At 46.3% G+C, this 21,774-nt stretch overlaps 1 protein-coding gene across 3 annotated transcripts in view; it reads right to left on the reverse strand.

Moving 5' to 3' along the window:
* The window catches only part of AUH (AU RNA binding methylglutaconyl-CoA hydratase), a 184,966-nt gene extending 176,714 nt beyond the window's left edge, over window positions 1-8,252 (reverse strand). For 2 of the 3 annotated variants that reach the window (XM_070400946.1, XM_070400945.1), the window contains exon 1: window positions 7,969-8,252. In XM_070400946.1, the coding sequence (XP_070257047.1) occupies window positions 7,969-8,221 (253 nt within the window). In that variant the 5' untranslated portion in view covers window positions 8,222-8,252. The remainder of the gene's footprint in view (window positions 1-7,968) is intronic. The other variant, XM_070400947.1, reaches the window with a different exon arrangement.
* Between the last annotated feature and the right edge of the window lie 13,522 nt (window positions 8,253-21,774).

Here is a 21,774-nt window from a genome sequence, read left to right on the forward strand (position 1 = left end):
AGAATATACGAGGAACGACAAACCAACATCCCTAATGAATATAAAGGTAAAAATCCTCCAGAAGATATTAAAAAGCCAAATCAAGCAGCATATTTAAAGGTTGATATACCATAATTGGATCTATACCAATCAAATATACCACATTCACAGAATAAAGAAAAATGTTTTAAACCATGTGATCATCTCAACTGACAAAGGAAAAAAACGTCAACAAACTAGTAATAGAAGGGACTTTCTCAACCTCATAAAAGGCATTTATAAAATGTCACAACTAACATCATACTCAATGATCAGACACTAAAGGTCTTCCCCCTAAGATACGAAACAAGACAAGGATGTCTGTTTTTACCACTTCTATTCAATGTTTCACTGGAAATTCTAGCCGAGGTAATTGGGCAAAAAAGGAAAGGGAAAGGGAAAGGGAAAGGGAAAGGGAAAGGGAAAGAGAAAGAGAAAGAGAAAGAGAAAGAGAAAGAAAAGAAAAGAGAGAAGAGAAGAGAAGAGAAGAGAAGAGAAGAGAAGAGAAGAGAAGAGAAAGGAAAGGAAAGGAAAGGAAAGGAAAAGAAAAGAAAAGAAAAGAAAAGAAAAGAAAAGAAAAGAAAAGAAAAGAAAAGAAAAGAAAAGAAAAGAAAAGAAAGGGGGAGGGGGGAGGGAAGGGGAGGGGAGGGGAAGGGAGGGACAAGGGAAGAGGCGGGGGGGGGGGGGGGGGCAGGGGCAGGGGAGGGGGAGGGGCAGGGGGAGGGGCAGGGGCAGGGAAGGGAAAAGAAGGGAAGGGATAAGAAAGAAAAGCATCCAGGTTGAGCGGGAGAGAGAAGTTACATTATTTCTAGTCACAGATGACATGATCTTATATAGAGAAAAGTCCAAAGAATCCACCAAAAACTATTGGAGCTAATAAATGAACTCAGCAAAGTTACATGATACAAGATCAATATGTAAAAAGCAGCCATATTTCTAAACACTATCAACAAACACTCCAAAAATGAGATTAGGAAAACAATTCAATTTCTAATAGCATCAAAAGGAATAGAATGCTTAGGAATGAACTTAATCAAGAAAGTTCAAGACTGTACACTAAAAACTATAAAATATCACTTAAAGAAATTAAGACCTAAATAAGTAAAAAGGTGTCCTGTGTTCATAAAAGATTTAATTGTTAAGAAGGCAATACTTCCCAAATTGATCTACACATCTCTATCAAAGTTCCAACTGCCTTATTTGCAGAAATAAACTGAAAGACTTATTTGGAGGATTTTATTTGGATACTTTCTGATTTCAAAACTTATTACAAAACTACAGTTATCAAACAGTGTGATACTGGCATATGGAGAGACATATAGATCAATGGAATTGAATTAAGACTTCAAAAATAAACACTTTTAAGGTCAATTGGTTTTAGACAAGGATACCAAGACCATTCAATGGTGCAAAAATAGTCTTTTCAACAAATAGTGGTGGGATACTAGATATTACTCACCCACCAAAGAATGGATTGGACTTTTTCCTCACACCATATGTAAAATGGATGCAAGACAGAACTGTAAGAGCTACCACTATAACACTCTTAGGAGGAAACATAAGTATAAATCTTCATGATCTTGGATTAGGCAACAGTGTCTTAAATATTACAACAAAAGCAGAAGCTACAAGAGAAAAACAGATAAATCAGACCTCGTCAACATGATCTAGAAAGTGATAAAACAATCCGCAGAATAGAAAATATGTGCAAATCATATATCTGATATAGGGTTAATACACAGATTATATAAAGAATTGTTGTTACTCACAATAAAAAAGACAAGCAACCCAATGGAATACTGAGCAAAATACTTAAATAGGTATTTTTCCAAGGGAAATCTACAAATGCCCAATAAGCACATGAAATGATGCTAAACATCATTTGTTATTAGAGAAATGCAAATCAAAACCACAAGAAGGTATCAGTTCACAACCAGTAGAATGGCTATAACCAAAAAAAAGTGGGAACAAGTAAGTGTTGACGAGGATGTGGAAAAAACAGGTACCCCTGTAGATTGTTGAAAATGTAAAATGGTGTAGCTGCTGTGGAAAAGTTTCTGGGTCCTCTAAAAACTGAACATAAATTTACCGTATGACCCAATGATTCTCCTCCTAACTATCTACTCAGAAGAAACGAAAACATGTGCTCAAACAAGTAACTGTATACAAGTGTTCGGCAGCACTATTCATAATACCCAAAAAGTAGAAAGACATAAAAAGGGAGCACCACTCAGCCACAGAAAGGAATGAAGTACTGATACATGCGATAACATAGGTAAACCCTGAGACATAAGGATGACAGGAGCCAGATACCTAAAGCCATCTATTATTTGATTCTATTTCTGTGAAAAACCTGGTACAGGCAAGTCCATGAAGACAGAAAGGAGATTCGTGGTTTCTGGAAACTGGGGGGAGGGGAATGAGGAGGGACTGACTAAGGGGCATGGATTTGCTTTGGAGGCAATGAAAGTAGCCTGTAATGACAGTATGATGGTTGTACAACATGGTGAGTAAACTAAAAACCACTGAACTGTACACTTAAAAACTTTAAAATGATCAATTTTCTGTTATATGAATTTCATCTCAATTTACAAAAAAAAAAAAAAAGTATGCTCGGGGACACCAAGCAAGAAGCCCCAGCAGAGGTGCAGATCTGCGCAGAGAGAGAGCGCAGGCTCTGGGCTGTGGAGTGGACATGGGAAGACGACCGCTTCTGGAGACAGTGAAGGCAGTGTCCCCATGACTATCACAGTGGCATTACAAGCCTGTCTGTGGTCCATCTACCGAGGAAGCACTGACTAAGTCATAGGAGAACAACATGTAACTCTCACAAGTTTTTATGATGTAAACTAAAAGTTACAAATGACAGAAATTGGAAGGTAGAAGATGAAAGAAATAAAATAGCAAACATTTCCTTTTCTCATCTTACATAGAAAGGAGTCCAGATACTGTCTGTAAAAATAATTGTATAGGTAACTCAAATAATAAGGACAGTGAACAAAATTATCATTCACAGCAAGGACTCAAGAGATGTTTAAAGTCTTTACTTTTGATGAAAGGGCCTGAAAGTGAAGGGTGGCACCCTTCCACAGTATTTTTATTTTATTTTTAATTTTACCTTATATATTAACTTTATTTGAAAATTTTTGTGAACTTCAATAATTTAACAATTATTACAACAAATCTCATGTAATGCACCAATGCCTCTATCAATAACTGACAGATCAGCAGGCAGAAAATCAGATAAGGGTATAGCTGAGCTGAGCAACACCAATCAACTATAACTGAAAACTAGATCTAACTGAATATAAACTACTACAGCCAACAACAGAATACACATTCGCCAACACAGATCACATTCTGGGCCAAAAATACACCTTAACAAATTTAAAACAATAAAAAATCATATTGAAGTATGCTCTTAGAAATCAGTAACAGACAGCTAGAAAATCCCAAAATACTTGGAGATTAAGTAAAGTACTTCTGAACAGAACATAGGTTAAAAAAAAAAGAAAGAAAGAAAGAAATCTCAAGAGAAATTTAAAATATTTTAAATACATGAAAATAAAAATACAACATCAAAATTTGTAGGTTATAGCAAAAGCAGTGCTTAGAGGAAATTTACAGCATTGATTGAATGCACATATTAAGAACCATCTACAATTGATAATCTAAGCTTCCACCTTAAGAAACTAGAACAAAAGCAAATTAAATCTAAAATAATTGGAAAAAGAAAAAAATCAGCAGAAAACAATAAAACTGAAAATAGAAAATCAGTAGGAAAAGATGTGACTCAGTGGTTGAGCATGGACCAAGGAACTTGGAGATCTTGATTGATTCCCAGTCAGGGGTCAGGGCACATAACCAGGTTGCAGGCTCAATCCCCAGTAGGGGGCATACAGGAGGCAGCCAATACATGATGTTTCTCTCTCATCAATGTTTCTCTCTATCCCTCTCCCTTCCTCTTTCTAAAAATCAATAAAAAAAAAAAATTTTAAAAGCTAGTTCTTTAAAAAGATCAGTAAATTAATAAGCCTCTAATCAGGCAAACTATGAAAAAAAGAGAGAGAACAAATTACTAATATCAGAAATGAAAGTAGTATCATCATTACTGAATTCCATTGATATCATATGCATAACAAAGGAATACTATAAACAACTCTATCCCACAAATTTGGTAACTTAGATGAAATGAGAGAATTCTTTGAAAGAGACACTCTACCAGAACTCACATGAGAAATAGATAAATTAAATAGGCCTGTATCAATTAAAGAAACTTAATTAATAAATAATAACTTTCCAAAACAGAAAGCATCTGATATACATAAGTTTACAAGTGAACTCTACCAAAGCATTCAAAAATAAGTGATATAATTTCTCTGTAATCTCCTCCAGAAAATATAAGCAGAAAGGAGCACTTCTAACTCATTCTATGAAGCCAGCATTACACTCATACCAAAACCAGAAAAAGGCATCCCAAGTACGAAAAACTAAAAACCACTAGCTCTCATGAACAGAGATGCAAACATCCTCAACAAAATACTAGCAAATCAAATCCAGAAATGTATAAAAAGAGTTATATATCATAACCAAGTGGGATTTATTCCAGGTACTCAAGACTGGTTCAATATTTGAAAACCAATTAACATAATTCATCACGTCAACAGGCTAAACAAGAAAAATCATATGATCATTTTAATAGACGCCAAAACAGCATCTGACAAAATTCAAAATGGTAAAACACTTAGACTATGAATAGATGGAAGCTTTTTCAATCCGATAAAGGGCATCTCCAAAAAACATATCCTCAGATAAGGCTTAAAAAAATGAAAAGACAACCCACAAAATAGGAGAAAACATTTGCAAATCACGTATCTGATACAAAATTTGCATCCAGAATATATAAAGAACTCTCGAAATTCAGCAATAAAAGGACAAACAAACCAATTACAAATGGGAAAAGGATTTAAGACATTTCTCTAAAAAAGATACACACATGGCCCATAAGCACATGAAAAGATCCAAATCACTAACCATTAGGCAAATCCAAATCAAAGTCACAATATCACTTTACAAGCACCAGATGTAATAAAAAACACAATAACAAGTGTTGGTCAGAATATGAAGAAATTGAAGCCTTCATACCTCGCTAGTGGGAATGTAAATTGCTGCAGCCACTTTGGAAAAGTTCCACAGTTCCTTAAAATGTTAATCATAGAATTACCCTATGATCCAGCCATTCCACTCCTAATGAAACAGATGTTCACAAAAATGTGTACATGAATATCCTAAGCAGCACTATTCACTTTTCATATGAAATGTCAGAGTAGACAAATGGGTCTTATTTGGGGGCAGCAGGACTGTGACAACGGGCAGTCAAGTCATTGCTAAAGAGAACAGGGTTTCTTTTTGCACTGATAAAAATGTTCTAAATCTGGATTGTGGTGATGGTTGCACAACTCTAAATACACTAAAAACAAGTCTCCATTTTGAATTTTATGGCATGTGAATTACATAATTAACATATATAATTATGTAATTTTATATAGCTACATATATAATTACGTAATTCACATGCCATCATAAGAAAACATGAGACCTCTGCAACAGTCCACCTGAGAGACGATGCTGGCTTGGACAAGAGCGGTATTGATAAAGAAGAACATAGAGAAAAGTGGAAAGATTTCAAAGACACTCGGGAAGACGTGAGCATCTAGAGGTGAATAAGGAGGAGAAGCAGGTATCAAGGATGACTTGCATTATGCATTTACTTGTTTGCTCTGTTTCTGCCAGGAGTTGTTCCAATAAGGTTCGCAAAGATGACCTTTGAAATGGGTCACAATGGCAAGAAGCATGCCAGCCTGGGAGACGGTTGGTAAGGGGAAGGGAGAAGTCACTTCACTTGCATGCAAAGCAGAAAAACACAAAGCTTAGTTGCCGCTGAAGGGAGAGGGGGCCCTGTGAAGGCCTGCCAGCTGTGGGGACCTGCAGGCAAGGGGAAGCCACTAGAGGTGTTCACCTGAGCAGAGTTGATTCTTGGCCTTCAAAAAAGGGAAGTCCAGCACCAGTGTAAAGAATACACTGGGAAGAAGAATGGTCAGCTGGCTTATAAAGGAGGCTGTTGCCCACGAACAAGAGAGGCCTTTGTAAACCATGACCAGGACTAAGCAGGCTGGACAGCAATGCAAGCAATGGCCACTAAAGAAGCCGGTTGTACACCTTGTGCCTCCACATCCAATTAGAAGCACGGGACAAACAGATAACGGACGAGGGCTGATGTATCTGTGCTACCCACCGCCCCAGCCTAGAGGCCGACGGGACAGGGAGCAGTCGGGGCTCCTCTGACACGGAGGACTCTGAGATTCCTTGCGGACTGCCCCAGAGCCATTTTGGGCTAGCCGCTCTGAGAAGCAGAGGCCCAGGGAGGCCACCACCGCAGCACCCCTGACCTCATGTTTTCTTTGCTCCGCTTCCTGCCGGCTCCCGTAAGGCAGAGCATACTCTGCTGAGCCTGAGCTGTCATTCTAGCCCATCCCTCCAGGAAGCTGGGTCAATTGTCTTAAGAAACCATGATGTCCTAACACCTGATTGTACAGGTTATCTGAGGTAACTAAAATATCTTAATTATTAAATTGTCTTGTATGCTCCCATTTCTTTTTAATCCATCTGGATCCTAACTTATGGAATTTCCAGGCATTTTATGAAAACTCACTTTCAATGTGAATTCGTGAAGTCATAAAGATGAAGAAATATAGAACATGGTGCCTCCTTTTGTATCGAATGTACTGTTGCTACACCTAATGGAGAGGACATTCCAGTGAGACTAAGCTCACCTTCAAGGCTTTCCAGCGGACTCCCCCAGGATCCCACCCACCATGCCACACTACAGCCAAACCTGCCTTATTTTTCCCCAAAACAACCCACATGTTCATATTCCATGCCTTGTCTCTGTCTGAAATAATAAACAAACTCCAGAGCACCTACTGGTCGCCAGATACTTAGTGGGCAATTTACATTACCATTTAGTCTTCACAGCAGCCGCACAACGTTGGGATTATGTTTTCTATTTTATACACAAGAAAGTTGAGGCACAGAGGCGTTTGCCCAAGAACCCTCCCCACTGTCCATTCCACTGCCTAGTAAGGAATGCCAGGAGCCTGTTCCATCTGGCAAAACCCTCGCCTGACCCTCAGAATCTCCCCCTCGAGTCTTCCAATCCCCCCAAATAACCGACCCCATGCCCCCTTGGGGTCTTACAGCCTGTGCTCGCCCCAGACCTTCAGAGCCCGCACCGCCTGACAATCGCCGCAGCCACCTCACTACCAGGGCTCGCGCTTCCGCCTAAGAGAGCACAGGTCTCAGGTAACCGCACGTCTAACTGAATGGCTAGTCCGGTGCCACTGCTCTCACACCTCTCAGACCCTTAGCCGCCCCGCTGGGCAAGGGGCGGGGACACAGCCTCAGGGGCCGCCCCCGATGGCGTGTTCCGCCTTCCACAGCCTCCTCCCCCCGCTGAACTGAGCGGAGGCCAAGGCCTGTCTCCCCCGCAGGAGGCAACTCAAGGACGCCATGCGCACCATCCGCGAGGGGTCCCCCGCTGAGCACGGCATGCGGAGGACAAAAATGTTCACAACTGCTCACCTGAGTGGGAGAGTGCCCCCAGCTAACTTCCTAAGATAGATGGCGGGGACTGTCAGGGGCAGCGTCACGGTAAAATCCTCCCGCACGCTGCAGGGCTCTCGCCGCGCCCACACTCGCCCTGACCGCGCTCACAGGGAGCAGTCGCAGCGCGGGCAGGACGCCGGGGGCGAGTGTCACCGGCGCTGACCGCTCGTCGGCCTCGGCGCGGAGGGGACCCCGACCCGGCCGCTCAGCCGACAAGGACGTCGCCCCCACACTCGACCCCGCGACCCCTTCTTAGGGGCGCCGGCCGCCAGCGCCGCCACGCACCTCGGTTCTCCTCCTCCAGGTACCGTACCCGCAGCTCGTCGTCCGTCTTCACCTCGGAGCCGTAGCCCCGCCGCAGGGGCAGCCCCCCGGCCGCGGGCGCCCGGTCCCGGGCCCAGATCGCCGACCCCAGCCGCGGGCCCGTCAAGGAGCCGGGCAGCCTCCACCGAGGGCCGAGCGGCGCACAGCTAGCGGCCACCAGTCGGACGCGGCCGGCCTGCCAGGCGCCCAGAGCCCCGGGAGCCGCCGCCGCCATGTTGTCTGTTTACGGCGTGGGCCAGAGGCTGCCGCCCCACCCCCGCCGAGCGGCCTGGCCCCGCCCCGCGGCCTGGCCCCGCCCCCAGCCTGCTGCCGCCCGGACCAATAGCCGCGCGCGCTACGCCCCGCCCCGCGGATTCGCCCCGCCCCCCCGCCCCGCCCCGGCTGGGTGACAGCGTTCCAGACCCGACTTTCCCGGCCCCAGGGTAACCCGGGTATAAAGGCGTGTCCCGCGGAGACAGGGAGAAAGTGATCCTCCGCGGCCGAGGAACAGTGGGGAGCCGGTGGCGTGAGAACTCCCCGCAGGGAGCCTCCTCCCCGCGCCCCTGGGCTGTGCCCTGGGCTCTGCGTTCGTGTCCCGTTTGGCTGACCGTGCAGCTCTGCGTGGCATCCGGTTTACTGCTCATGCCCTGGAGAGCCGCGCTACCGGCTAATGTGCCTGTCCACACACGCGGTGCTTACTGCGTGCAGTTCAAAATAACAGGAGCCCTTAGCCCGCCTGCTTAAGCTGGTCAAGAGTGAGGCGCCATCGTATAACATCAGGGGCTCCCCCAGCCAGATGCTGAGGGCGCTTAGAGCAGATGGATCCTTCCTCACCCAGAGACGCTAAGATCGTTGTGTCCAGGTGCTCATCAGAGCTTAGGGTTTCCTCCTCCCTACCTTTCATCAAATCCCAGCCGAGAAAGGTGTGTTTAGGAATATTGTTTGAAAAATATGCTGCTCTGAGTATACTCCCTCGGCCACACAAATTTCTGCTATTGCACATTGACTACATTTTTTGGTTTTTGTGAATTTTATTTTTCAATTACAGTTTACATTCAGTGTTATTTGCTATTAGCTTCAGGTGTACAGCACCCGCTGCGGGAATATTGTTGAGGGCTCTGTTCATTCCATCTTTTGTAAAATGACACTTGTAAATCTCTTTTGTAGTTTGGGAAAACTTTGCTTCCTCTTGTATCTTTTGCCCTGTCTGGTAATCATGTTCACTTTAACTGCTAGGAAACAATTTCATTTATAGCTTGACTATTGTAATTATTATAACTACTGTTCACTTGTTTTAGTTGCTAATTGTTTTGATATCTTTATGTTGGCTCATCAGTAGATTGTAAATTCAAATAAGGGAGTTACAGACCACCTGACAGTGCTATTTAAATAACATAACCTCAGAAAGTACTTGCAATCGACTAGGACAACTTCAGAAAGATAATCATCGATTGTTTGGGTTATATTAGAAATCAGAGTAAGTCCTGGCCAGTTTGGCTAGTGGATAGAGCACCAGCCTGTGGACTGAAGGGTCCCAGGTTTGATTCCAGTCAAGGGCACATGCCCAGGTTGTGGGCTGGATCCTTAGTAGGGGGCGTGCAGGAATCAGCTGATCAATGAGTCTCTCATCATTGATGTTTCTATCTCTCTCCCTCTCCCTTCCTCTCTGAAATCAATAAAAATATGTTTTTAAAAAAAGAAATCAGAGTAAGGACTGCCTATGGTTTTGATGGGCATAGAGCCTGATGGGAAAACTCAACTTAGAGACACTAGCCCCTTCCCTAACAGTTGTGAGTCTGGTCCTCACTGAAAGTAGTCATGATGATATCCTGGTGTATGAAGACAATTGATTGTTAAAATTTAATGTAATCACCATGACCATTACCATCTGTCAGGAGTGACAACAAATGGAGAATTGCCAAACATCAGGATAGACAGGTATGGCTTTGGATCCCACCTTCATAATTGCTTCACTTTGGGACATCCATAAATTATTTAAATAGTCCATGCTTCCATTTCTTCATTCAAAAAATAGCTAGAATGAGATCTGTTTCACCACACAAATTCTTCAACTTCAGTTTCTTCATCTGTAAAATGGGAAAGATTATGCCCATGTTATAGGATTGATGAGATAAATATGTAAAGCACTAGGCACCAGGAATGAGAGCAGAACAGATAATGATACGCCGTTTATCAACTGACTTCTTAGTCTGTTCCAAACATTTAGGTATGTTATTTTATTTAATGTTTAGAAAACTTTGAAGGTAGTATTATTATCCCCATTTTGCAAATGAAAACACTGAGATTAAGTTATTTATCAAACTCTGCAGCTAATATATCTGATATATCTGACTCCAGTTCCTCGTGTTCTTAATCACTATTTTGCAGAGCCTCTCAATAAATGTTAAGGTGTCCAATAAAATTTAATTCCCTTCAGTTCCTTTCTACTTTTTAGTAAGGGATGTGAGCCAGGAGCAAAGACTGTGAGCCAGAAGCAATGAGTGTCCATTTGGCAGAGGTGTTTGACGTATTCAACACTATTCCTACCATCTGCTACAGGTTTTGGGACCCTTGCCTCTAGCCAGCTCTCAGCTAACAGTCTTCTCAATCTGCCACACCCTTGATGTTTTCCTAATGCTTATTTCTATGTGATATTTAGTGTGTGTTTTAGGATGGCCAGCACTGAGCTCCTGGAGTACAGCCTGAGTGGCAGAAGACACCCCTCCTAGAACGCAGTTCTGTGCACAATGCTCAGGAGGACGTAGGTGTCACTGGTAAAATAAACACTTATCAACATGTTGCCAACCACAAGCAGAGAGAGAGAATAGCTCAGCAAAGACAATGTGAAGAATAAAGCAGAACTCTGGGCTTTTTGAAAAAATGAGCAAATATTTTAAAACTATCTTGCCTTCCCTGGCTGGTTTGGCTCAGTGGATAGAGTATCGGCCTGCGGACTGAGGGGTCCCAGGTTCAATTCTGGTCAAGGGCATGTACCTTGGTTGTGGGCACATCCCCGGGAGGGGGTGTGCAGGAGGCAGCTGATCAACGTTTCTCTCTCATCGATGTTTCTGACTCTCTGTCCTTCTCCCTTCCTCTCTGTAAAAAATCAGTAAAATATATTTTTTTTAAAAAACTGTCTTGCCTGAAACAATCAAAGAGAAAGTAGTATGGTAGGGCAGTGGCTGGGCCACCACCCGTGAATGTGAGGGAGAGACTGTGAACAGTCAGGCGCAGTGAGATGCCTCTGCCATATTCAACGTGGGGCTCCCATCTCCTGTGTCTACAGTGGCTGCTCCCTGCCATCAGCAAGACAAGAAAGATGAGGGGAGCACGCAAGCCTGTCAAGTGGAAGACCTGGAAACGGCACCTGTCCCTGTGGCTACTGCCCACACGCCACAACCAGCAGCAAAAGGGGCCTAAGAGTGTAACCATGTGCTGCTGGCCATACGCCCAGCTTCCATTTTATTGCTACTACAAAGGGGATTCCATATATTTAGGAACATAATCTGCCACACACACTTGATTTTTTATTTTTATATGAAATTTTGTGAATACTAAGATAAAAGTTCACAGCCCTAAAGTCTGATAAGTTTCACAAGAAATAGCTGTCCTTCCATTTGAGCTATCTGGGAATAATTGCTAATTACATCTTCATAATTGACAAATAATGTAAAGCTTATGAAACTGTATACAATTACAACCATGTTAAATCTCTGAGGGTATACATTTATGGTGACACATAGAGACACTTGCAATCTATGTGTTCTATATTTTAAAAAACAATTTCAAAACTACATGTGCACAAAGATAATAATCAGATGATACTACATACACTAATAGTAGACAAATATGTAAATTGACCATGCCTCCACGACACCCCACAGCCAATCAGGAGGGAATATGCAAATTAGCGGGGCAAAGATGGCGGCAGCCACAGAGCCAGCTGGAGCTGGCTGGAGGCTTGGTCGCCCCTGGCAACAGAGGAAGCCAAGCTTTCCGCCCACCTGCACCAGCCACTGAAGGAGGGGCCTGTTGGCAGCGGCCACGGAGTAGGCCGGAGCGAGCAGGAGGCTAGGGTGGCCCGGGCTGGCTACCGAGGGAGGGTCCTGTAAACAGCCCTCAGCCCCTAACCCAGACTGCAGGCGCCACCATCGGGGTGAGGGTCCCCACTGAGGGATGTGGCCAGCCTGAAAACAGCCCTCAACCCCTTACCCAGGCTGGCCAGGCCCTCCAGCGGGGACCCTCACCCCATGGGGGCATGGCTGGCCTGCAAACTGCCCCAGCCCCTCACCCAGGCTGGCACCGTCCCCAGTGGGGACCCCCACCCTGATCCAGGACACCCTTCAGGGCAAACCAGCTGGCCCCCACCCATGCACCAGGCCTCTATCCTATCTAATAATAGAGAAACATGGTAATTAGCTGTACCTCCGCTACCCTTCCCATTGGCTAATCAGGGCAATATGCAAATTAACTGCCAACCAAGATGGCGGCCAGCAGCCAGGCAGCTTGAAGCTAACAGGAGGCTTGCTTGCTTCAGTGACGGAGGAAGCCAACATTCCCCGCCTGCCACTGCCAGCCTCTGAGCTTGCAGTTTAAGAAACATTGTTACAAATATAGAAGCTAAACAAAACCCCAGAAACCTGCTTTCAGCCAGACGGGCTTCAGCCAGCAGGACCGCAACATTGTTTCAATTATAGAACAAACGCAGATCCCTGCTTTCAGCTAGCCGGGATCTCAGAGCTAGAGTGAGCAGGACCACAACAGTGTTACAATTATAGAACCCAAACAAACCATACCTGCTTTCAGCAGCCGAGGCCTCAGAGCTGGAGCCAAGCCTCAGAGCTAAAGCTGGCCCAGAATAAAAATAAAGAAAAAAAGGACAGGTTGGGAGCTTCAGTCACCCGCCAGCCTGAAAACGGCCCTCAGCCCCTCACCCAGACTGGCCAGGCACCCCATTGGAGACCCCCACCCTGAAGGGGGTGTGACCAGCTGCAAACAGCCATCATCCCCTCATCCAGGCTGGCCAGGCACCCCAGTGGGGACCCCCACCCTGAAGGGGGTGTGACAAGCTGCAAACAGCCATCATCCTCTCATCCAGGCTGGCCAGGCACCCCAGTGGGGACCCCCACCCTGATCCACGACACCCTTCAGGGCAAACCAGCTTGCCCCCACCCGTGCACCAGGCCTCTGTCCTATATAGTAAAAGGGTAATATGCCTCCCAGCACTGAGATCAGCGGAGCCGCGAGGCCTTCCGGCACTGGAATCAGCATGATAGGGGGCAGCGACCAAACCCCCTGATCGCCCTGCGGCTCTGTGTGTGACAGGGGGCGGGGCCACAACCTCCCTATCCGCCCTGCTCTGTTCGTGACAGGGGAAGGCGCCCCAAACCCCTGATCAGCCCTGCTCTGTGGGTGATAGAGGGTGGCGGCCCAACCCCCTGATCCGCCCTGCTCTGTGTGCGACAGGGTGCAGTGCCCCAACTCCCCTATCAGCCCTACTCTGTGAGTGACAGGGGGGAGCTCCTCAACCCCCTGATCGGCCCTGCTCTGTGTGTGACAGGGGGGAGCTCCTCAACCCCCTGATCGGCCCTGCTCTGTGCGTGACAGGGGGGAGCTCCTCAACCCCCTGATCAGCCCTGCTCTGTGCGTGACAGGGTATGGAGCCCCAACCCCCCTGATGGGCCCTGCTCTGTGCATGACAGGGGGTGGCGCTGCAACCTCCCCATCGACCCTGCCTTGAGTGTGACAGGGGGCGGTGCCCCAACTCCCCAATCGGCCCTGCTCTGAGCCCGACCAGGGGCTGCACCTAGGGATTGGGCCTGCCCTCTGCCACCCGGGAGCAGGCCTAAGCTAGCAGGTCGTTATCTCCCGAGGGGTCCCAGACTGCGAGAGGGCACAGGCCGGGCTGGGGGGACCCTCCTCCACCCCTCCTCCCCCGAGTGCACAAATTTTTGTGCACCGGGCCTCTAGTTTATACTAATAAAAGGGTAATATGCTAATTAGACTGGGATACCTTCCAGGAGCCCTTCCAGACATTCTTCTGGACAAAGCCATGGTGGCGGGGTGGAGGTAGAGGCGGTTAGGGGCCAAGAGGGGAGGGCAGTTGTGGGTAATCAGGCCAAAACGGGATGGCAGTTGTGGGTGGTCAGGCCGGTGGGGGTGGCCATTGGGGGCAAGCAGGCTGGTGCGGGAGGGCAGTTGGGGGCAAGCAGGCCGGCAGGCAGAGTGGTTAGGGGCAATCAGGCAGACAGGCAGGTGAGCGGTTAGGAGCCAGCAGTCCCGGATTGCGAGAGGGATGTCCGACTGCTAGTTTAGGCCCAATCCCTAAACTGGCAGTCAGACATCCCCCAAAGAGTCCAAGATTGGAGAGGGTTCAGGCCGGGCTGAGGGACAACCCCCCCGCCCCCATGCACGAATTTCATGTACTGGGCCACTAGTATATATATAAAACTGTATTCAAGGTGAGATAGTTATCTGTGCAATTTTATGCAAAACGCTTATGTATTAAATAGTCATTCTAAATATTTAAAACTTTAGTTCAAGGTACAAAGAATGGGCACAATTTTACTCATGCTCTATTCCCAAAATAACAATTATAACACTAGTCCCTGAGTTTCTTTGGGTCTCTTTTTAAAGCTTTTCTATACCTTCTTTAGCAAGTGTTCTCTAAGGCTCTGTAGTGGGCTTACTTTCCAGAAGGCCTCCCTTTCCACCTACCCTGAGTACTCATCTCTGAGTGTGAATGGCAAACCCAGAAAACCACATCTCCAAGGCCTTGGAGTGTTCCATGAGCCGCACTGGAGGACCTGGTCCGCAGAGAAGCATGGTGCCCTGAAGAGGCCTCTGTGACCAGACACTGCACCCCACCCCCACCAAGACTATGTACGGCCCATTGATGGGCCCTGGCCACGCCCACTGTGCCCTGACTTCCTGCACCCAGGGGCAGAGAGTAGTTGTTGCACAGATTAGGCAACCGAAGCCTTAAGTCACTGAGAGTCCCATAGCTACATGTTACGGAGCTGAGACTTACTAGTAAACACTGGACTCTGGAATCCGGGTTCTTAGTTATTACTGTGTCTATCATCTGCTTTCCACAAATGATCATCAGGGCTTCCCCCTACCTGTCCTCACCCCTGCTCCCAGATGTGGGAAATTTGATCAATCCCCTCTTATACTCTGTTCGGAAACTCTACCCTCTTCATTAGATTCTCTGTGGTCATGATTTCCCAGAAATGGACAACCCCACTGTTGCAAATTGTATGCGTGTGCGCACACACACGCACACACATGCACCAGACTCTGAAGATACATGCCATCATGGTCTAGGGATGGGAAAGACAGGGACATTCGGGAACAATAGTTAAAGGATATGTGGCTTCTTTGGGGGACGATGAAGATGTCCTAAAATTGATCGTGGTGATTATGGTAAATATTCTTCAAAATATAATAAATTGTAGTATATATCTGAGAATATACTTAAAAACATTGGCTTTTATACATTTAAATGGGTAAATTGTATGGTATGTAAATTATATCCCATTAAAGAGGGTGGATTAGGGCTCCTTAAAGATATGGCTGATTCTATATCTAAGAAAGAATGAAAGGTGAGTCCAGAATATCATCCCGCCAGAAAACAATGAGGTGAGAGGACACAGCCTGGAAGGGAACCCACTGGCCAAATCTGAGACAATTGGAGCATCAAAAGGAATAATGCCATTAATGGGTACTAACACTTAGAATTTTGTTAAGTGAATGAAAAACTGTATTCAAGGTGAGATAGTTATCTGTGCAATTTTATGCAAAACGCTTATGTATTAAATAGTCATTCTAAATATTTAAAACTTTAGGTACAAAGAATACAGCCAGTTTCTCACTGATGGAGTGGGAGAGTACGGAAAAGCCGCAGGCCTGGGGGGCTGGAATGGCCCGTGGGATAAGGGAATAAAGTTGGTGACATCAGTATAAACTCACATTTAGCTCAGAGTAGACACAGATGTGATATATTAAAATGTTTAGGTAAGTTTATATACACAGCTTAGCACGCACACATATATTCCTTGCTCTCTCGGCTGAGGTGACCTAGAAGCAATGACACTCAGGTAGCAATGAGTAGGTAGTGCTCAGATCTTGGTTAGTTTCCAATACCATTCGTCAGTAAAAGTGCTCCGCGGAGAAATAGCTGATTTTAGCATGGAGGCAACGTAGGAAATATGCAAGATGAGCCTGGAAGGTGTGTGATGCCAAAAGGTAAGGAAGTGCTCAGAATGACGCCTTGTTATGAGAGTTTGTGAGCCAGTTACAGAAACCCAGAGAAAGAGCTCCCAGTGGCGACATAGGAAACACGTTGAACAGTAACTAAATCTATAGTGTAGGACAAGCATGTCAAACTCGCGGCCCGCGGCCCACGGTCCACAACAAATGTTTTTGTGGCCCAGCCAATATAACGGTATGTAAGAACGTTTTAATAAAAAGTTCATAACTTAATTTTTACAATATCCTTTTACACATAATTATTAATAACGAACTACAACGTTCGATAATGACTGATTACTAGAATCGTGTTGCATTCATTTCCCTTAAGCACCTTACATGCAGGCGCACCATTTCTCTCCGCTAATACTAGCAGCGAATATCTTAGCAGCAGATGGCCATGTCATTAGTCTTGGACTGACTTGTTTGGTGTGCGCAACAGGAAACATTTCGCTTTTGGAGAGCAAGAAAAATAGGTTTTTTTGCGAGCAACATTCAGAGCGCTGTGCTGGGCCCCAGCGGGTGCCCCGGTCTCGGTGAGCGAAGCCACACAAGCTGCTCAGAGCCACGCGTCTCCTGTGAGACGCAGATGTTTTCACCCTCAGAAAACGGTCCTAAGTCACATTTGTTCTTGTTATTTTCATTTTACGTGTGATATCTGAATACAAACTTATTGTAAGAAGTGATCACACCAAATACAGATTTGTAGTAACAAAGTCATACCTGACATATTATGTGTGTGTTTTACCTTTCACTCTCATGAAATTAGCTTATTGAAAGAAAGGATCGGTATACACTATTTTATAATGTCTCACTTTATAACTTTTAAGCATTTATGTTTCCTCATCTGTAATGTGGGGAGAAGAGCCGCCTTTCTGGTTGTAGAGAACACAGGCGGGACGTGCGCAGGGACCTGAACCGCAGCAGCCAGCGCTGCCTTCACTTGGTGGGCTTCTTCTTGGCCCACGAAGACCTTGTCACAGGACCAATGTATAGGTCGGGGCTACTGAAGTGCTTTCAAAGGACAAAAAGGCTACTTGCCCCGGTCCCTTCTCTGTTCCTCTCATTATGCCCGACCGTTCCTTAGCTTCCAGGAACTGTGTCTCAGAATCAGATGCACTAGTTTAAATCCTGTTATTAACCCTGGAACAGTAACATGTGACTGTGCGTGGCGGGAGGGAGACTCACTTCTACACACTTCAGCTTCCCTGTTAGGATTAGGAAACATTGACAATCACACCTGCCTCGCGAAGCTCCTGGGGAGGACTACATGGATACACCTGTGCTGTGCTTAGCACTGAGTATGTTCAATAAATATCAGTTATGATGATGGAGACACTGGCTGCCCTTGTTACAGCCACGTCATGGAATAGGAATATGTTGTCAGTGAGTAACTTCAGTGAATTACTTTTCTAAATTGTGTAATCACACACACCTGGCCCGGGAGGGCCTGGGACGAGCCACACCCGCAGGGCACAGAGCTCAGGCTGTTGTCAGAGGGTGCACCCTGGACGAGGGCTTTGGTTGCATGGGGGTCAGGGAGGACTTGAACGGGTGGGCAGATGCCACAAGCAAACCACACTTCCGTCTTAATTTTTAGCTACAGCCAATCCCGCTGCTTGTCAGGGTTTCATTGTGGAAGGGAGGACTTTCTAGGGAGTTATCACAGTTATTTCTGTCCATGTCAGAAAGTGAAGTATGCTTTCAAATGTTACAAAGGACAGATACTTAAAGTGTGTCTCTCTGAGACAAAAATAGTTGAGTTTTGTTTTTTAAAGTTAATTTAAATTTTGAAATTGTAAGGTCAGTTTATTAAGTTTAATGATTAAAGCTATCAGAATATTCTTCTGAGAATTATTTTTTCTTAAAAAAACAAAAACAAAACAAAGGAAACTCAAGACCCTCAAATAGCACAGACGCTACGGCAGTCCGGCCTCTGCGGTGGAGGGCCCCTGCGTGGTCCCGGTCAGTCCGGCCCGCAGGGCTGCAGCTGGGCCACCCTCACCAGCTCGCTCTGCTCCATGCATCACCTGGAACAGGCTCAGACCCCCCGTGTGTCAGCACCCTCCCAGGACTGGGCAGATGCGCCAAGGTTATGATCTGTTTCCAGTAGTTGTTCCCACACAATTTATTTTTTCTTGCTTGTTCGTCTTTCACTTGTTTCTTTTTAATTTCCAAGAGTTCTGCATCAAACCTGGCCTCCCAACTTAAGCAATTCTCAGTTGTAACAGGAGCGCCATGAAATAATTGTGTTTCAGCTTCTGCTGCTGCTTCCGTCTCCTCATTTTGATTTGATCGCCTATTTCACTTAACTTTTCCCGCATAGCTGTCACCAAAGTCGAGATCGTCAGCATCCCAAGGCTTTTTTCTGCCTGCGATGCCTGAGACATCATTGTCCTCTGGATTTTCCTAGGAGAATCTACACTAACTAGAGGCCCTGTGCAGGAAATTCGTGCGCTGGTAGGGTCCCTAGTGGCTGCTGGCCGCTGGCCGGGTACACCCTCCCTTCCTCAGGCCTCCTGCTACGGCTGCTGTCGCCACCAGTCAGGCCTCCCTCCCTTTTCCCGGCTGGCCCCATGCCCTGGTTGAACTCCCAGACAAACTCCTGGTCGAGGGGACAATTTGCACACTATCCTTTTATTATATAGGATAAAAGGGTAATATGCTAATTAGACTGGACATCCTTCCCGACAAAGCCATGATGGCGGGGGCCTAGGCAGAGGTGGTTAGGGGCAATCAGGCTGGCAGGGGGGAGCAGTTGGGGGCAATCAGGCCAGTAGGGGAGGGCAGTTGGGGGAGACCAGGCCTGCAGGAGAGGGCAGTTGGGGGCGATCAGGACGCCAGGGGGGAGCAGTTAGGGGGCAATCAGGCCCACAAGGGAGCAGTTAGGGAGTGATCAGGTGGGCAGGCAGAGGCAGTTAGGGGCGATCAGGCAGGCAGTCAGGTGAGTGGTTAGGAGCCAGTAGTCTTAGATTGTGAGTTGGACATCCCCTGAGGGGTTCCCAGATTGGAGAGGGTGCAGGCCTAGCTGAGGGACCGCCCCCCCCTGCACGATTTTTGTGCACTGGGCCTCTAGTCTATAATAATAAAAGGGTAATATGCTAATTAGACCTGATGTCTTTCGGACATCCTTCCTGGCCAAGCCAGGGCCGGAGGGAAGCCAGCCTGGGTCCCAGGTGCCTGCCGGTGGGGCCGGAGGAGGGAAACCCAAGTCCCTGGTGCCAGAGGGAAGCCCATGCTGGCAGCCAGGGGATGGAAGGCCTACTCTTGCACAAATTTTTGTGCATTGGGCCTCTAGTATTTCATAAGGGGCTTCATCCAAAGCATATTTTTATAGCATTTTCATTCTCAAAGCAAAGTTTCTTTCATGCAGGCCACAAAATGTTTTCAGATAATGAAAAGTTTGCCAACCTGCAGTGAGGGATGGAAATATTCCATTTTGGCCTGGAGCCAAAAAAAAACAGTGTGCGGTGTTGATCCCCACCGCCCACAGCCAATTTCCTGTGCAGGTCGCCCAGCCAGCACAGTGCTGTCTGAGGGTCTCTGTGAGGTGCTGAATGTATCAGTAACCCAGGAAGTGAGGCAGACATTGCTATAGGGGTGTCCTGTGGAAGAACGGCAGATGTGGTAGTAGATGTGCTAGAAGACTCCTGACTGTGAGTCCGGGAATCAGCAGCAGTGGGACCTCCCATGGCCACGTGTTTGTGGTGGTGACAGTGTGAGTGGCTGCCACTCAGGAGGCTGACGCAGAGCGCCCACCACGGAGGAGCCTCTGACTTTTTCTAAGAAAAAGGTAGTGGTTGTAGTTCAGGAGAAAAGGGAGACAACGTCCAGGTTTTCCTGGAAATAATGAATTATCACACCGAAAGAGAACGAGAAGGAGAAAACCCAAGAATATCACGCATATCCGACAACTGACTTTTCAAGCAACAGCGATGTCCCCTGCCAGTGGTCCAGGCTGGGGCTGCAGAGCTCTAGGGAGGGAGCAGGTCTAGAGCTCCCAGAGGGCCGTCACGGCACCACCATCTGCAGAGCCGCCCTGCCCCGGGATCTTCTGCCGGTGGAGTCAAAAGGCATTTTCAGCCCCAAAGAGAAAGCTGACTTCATGTCAGAACATGTATTTTACAGCTTTTACTTTTGGAACACGTGTCTTTACCGGCACAGCACTGGGGCGCTGCCGCGCAGATGTTCATTAGGGGAGATGGGATGGAGCAGTGCCCGGGCCGGTGCCTCGATGATGACGCTGACAAGACCTGTGGCTGCCATGTGTGTTCTCGGACCCACACCAGTCACTGCGGGGCTGTGGGGTCCAGGAGAACAGCGCGTGTACATCTCGCTGCCATGGAATCTAACGGTCGGCTACAATGCCTGACACTAATTAGATGCTCAAAAATATGTGTTCTTGTTGAACAAATAAAAACTAGGTCTGTATCTTTACCAGGAAATCACTCAGAACTAGGACCAATCCCTGCCCCCATTATTACTTAATTTTAGAAGTATCTCCAGGTCCAACATTTGGCTCTTAAATTAGAATTGCAGAGTAGGTGGTGTAAATGTGTTAGTATTGTAGTAATTCTCAAACAAATCATTGGAGTGTCCTTCTTTAGTTATATCTGTTTGAACGCGGCATTTTTCAATGGGGTCCATGAACAACATTCAATGTTAAAGGAATCCTGTGGGTCTCGTTTAAATAAACTGAAAGCCACCAGCATAGGCGAACTTCCCATTTTAAGGTATTTTCCTGTTAAAAGATTACTAGGAATTTAATTTTTAATTTTAATGTCACTTATTTTAATACCTATAAGCATGTCTGACAAACTTAAATTCTATGACCAGTGAGTTCTTCCGAAAGGAATTTGGTGTTAATTTAGTAATGTGACCTTCTGCGATCAGGTTGAGCTGCTCAGAAAGTTCTGTGAGACCTTTGTTGCTAGAAAATGCATCAAGCCAACCACCAGAGCTGGCCATCGCGCTTGCGCGCAGAGCCAGCTCCCGGCCAGGCACAGGCCCCCTGGAGCTGCAGGAAAGCAGAACTCCACTGACGCCATTAATATTATTACTCCTTTCCTCTTTCACATATAGGGGGAGTTCGTAAAATTAACGGGCAGCTCACAGGTAGTGATGGTTCTCAGCCCTAGTGGAACATTAGAATTACCTACAAAGCACAAGGCACATATCAATGGAGTCAGCTTTTTCTAGCTACAACGAATCCTGGAAACCCTAATTTTGTCCCTTAAGAAGTCTATTTTGTGTCTGGTACCATTGTAGAGGCTCCCCCCATTTTTTGCACTTGTAGAAAACAGCAGTTATTCTTTAATTAGTTAAATATACTGTATATGTATATATTTTTGTGCCTTAAAATATTTTGTGTAAAGAATGATAATTTGCCCTAGCCGATTGCTCAATGGTTAGAGCATCAGCCCACAGGCTGAAGGGTCACAGGTTTGATTCTGGTTAAGGGCACATAACCCAGTTGCGGGCTCCATCCCCAGCCCAGGTCAGGAGCGGGCGGGAAGCAACCAATTGATGTGCCTCTCG

Source organism: Myotis yumanensis, unplaced genomic scaffold (genome assembly GCF_028538775.1).
Source record: "Myotis yumanensis isolate MYYU_CA2020_CCGP unplaced genomic scaffold, mMyoYum1.0.hap1 SCAF_21, whole genome shotgun sequence".
In the NCBI taxonomy this organism is placed as follows: Eukaryota; Metazoa; Chordata; class Mammalia; order Chiroptera; family Vespertilionidae; genus Myotis; species Myotis yumanensis.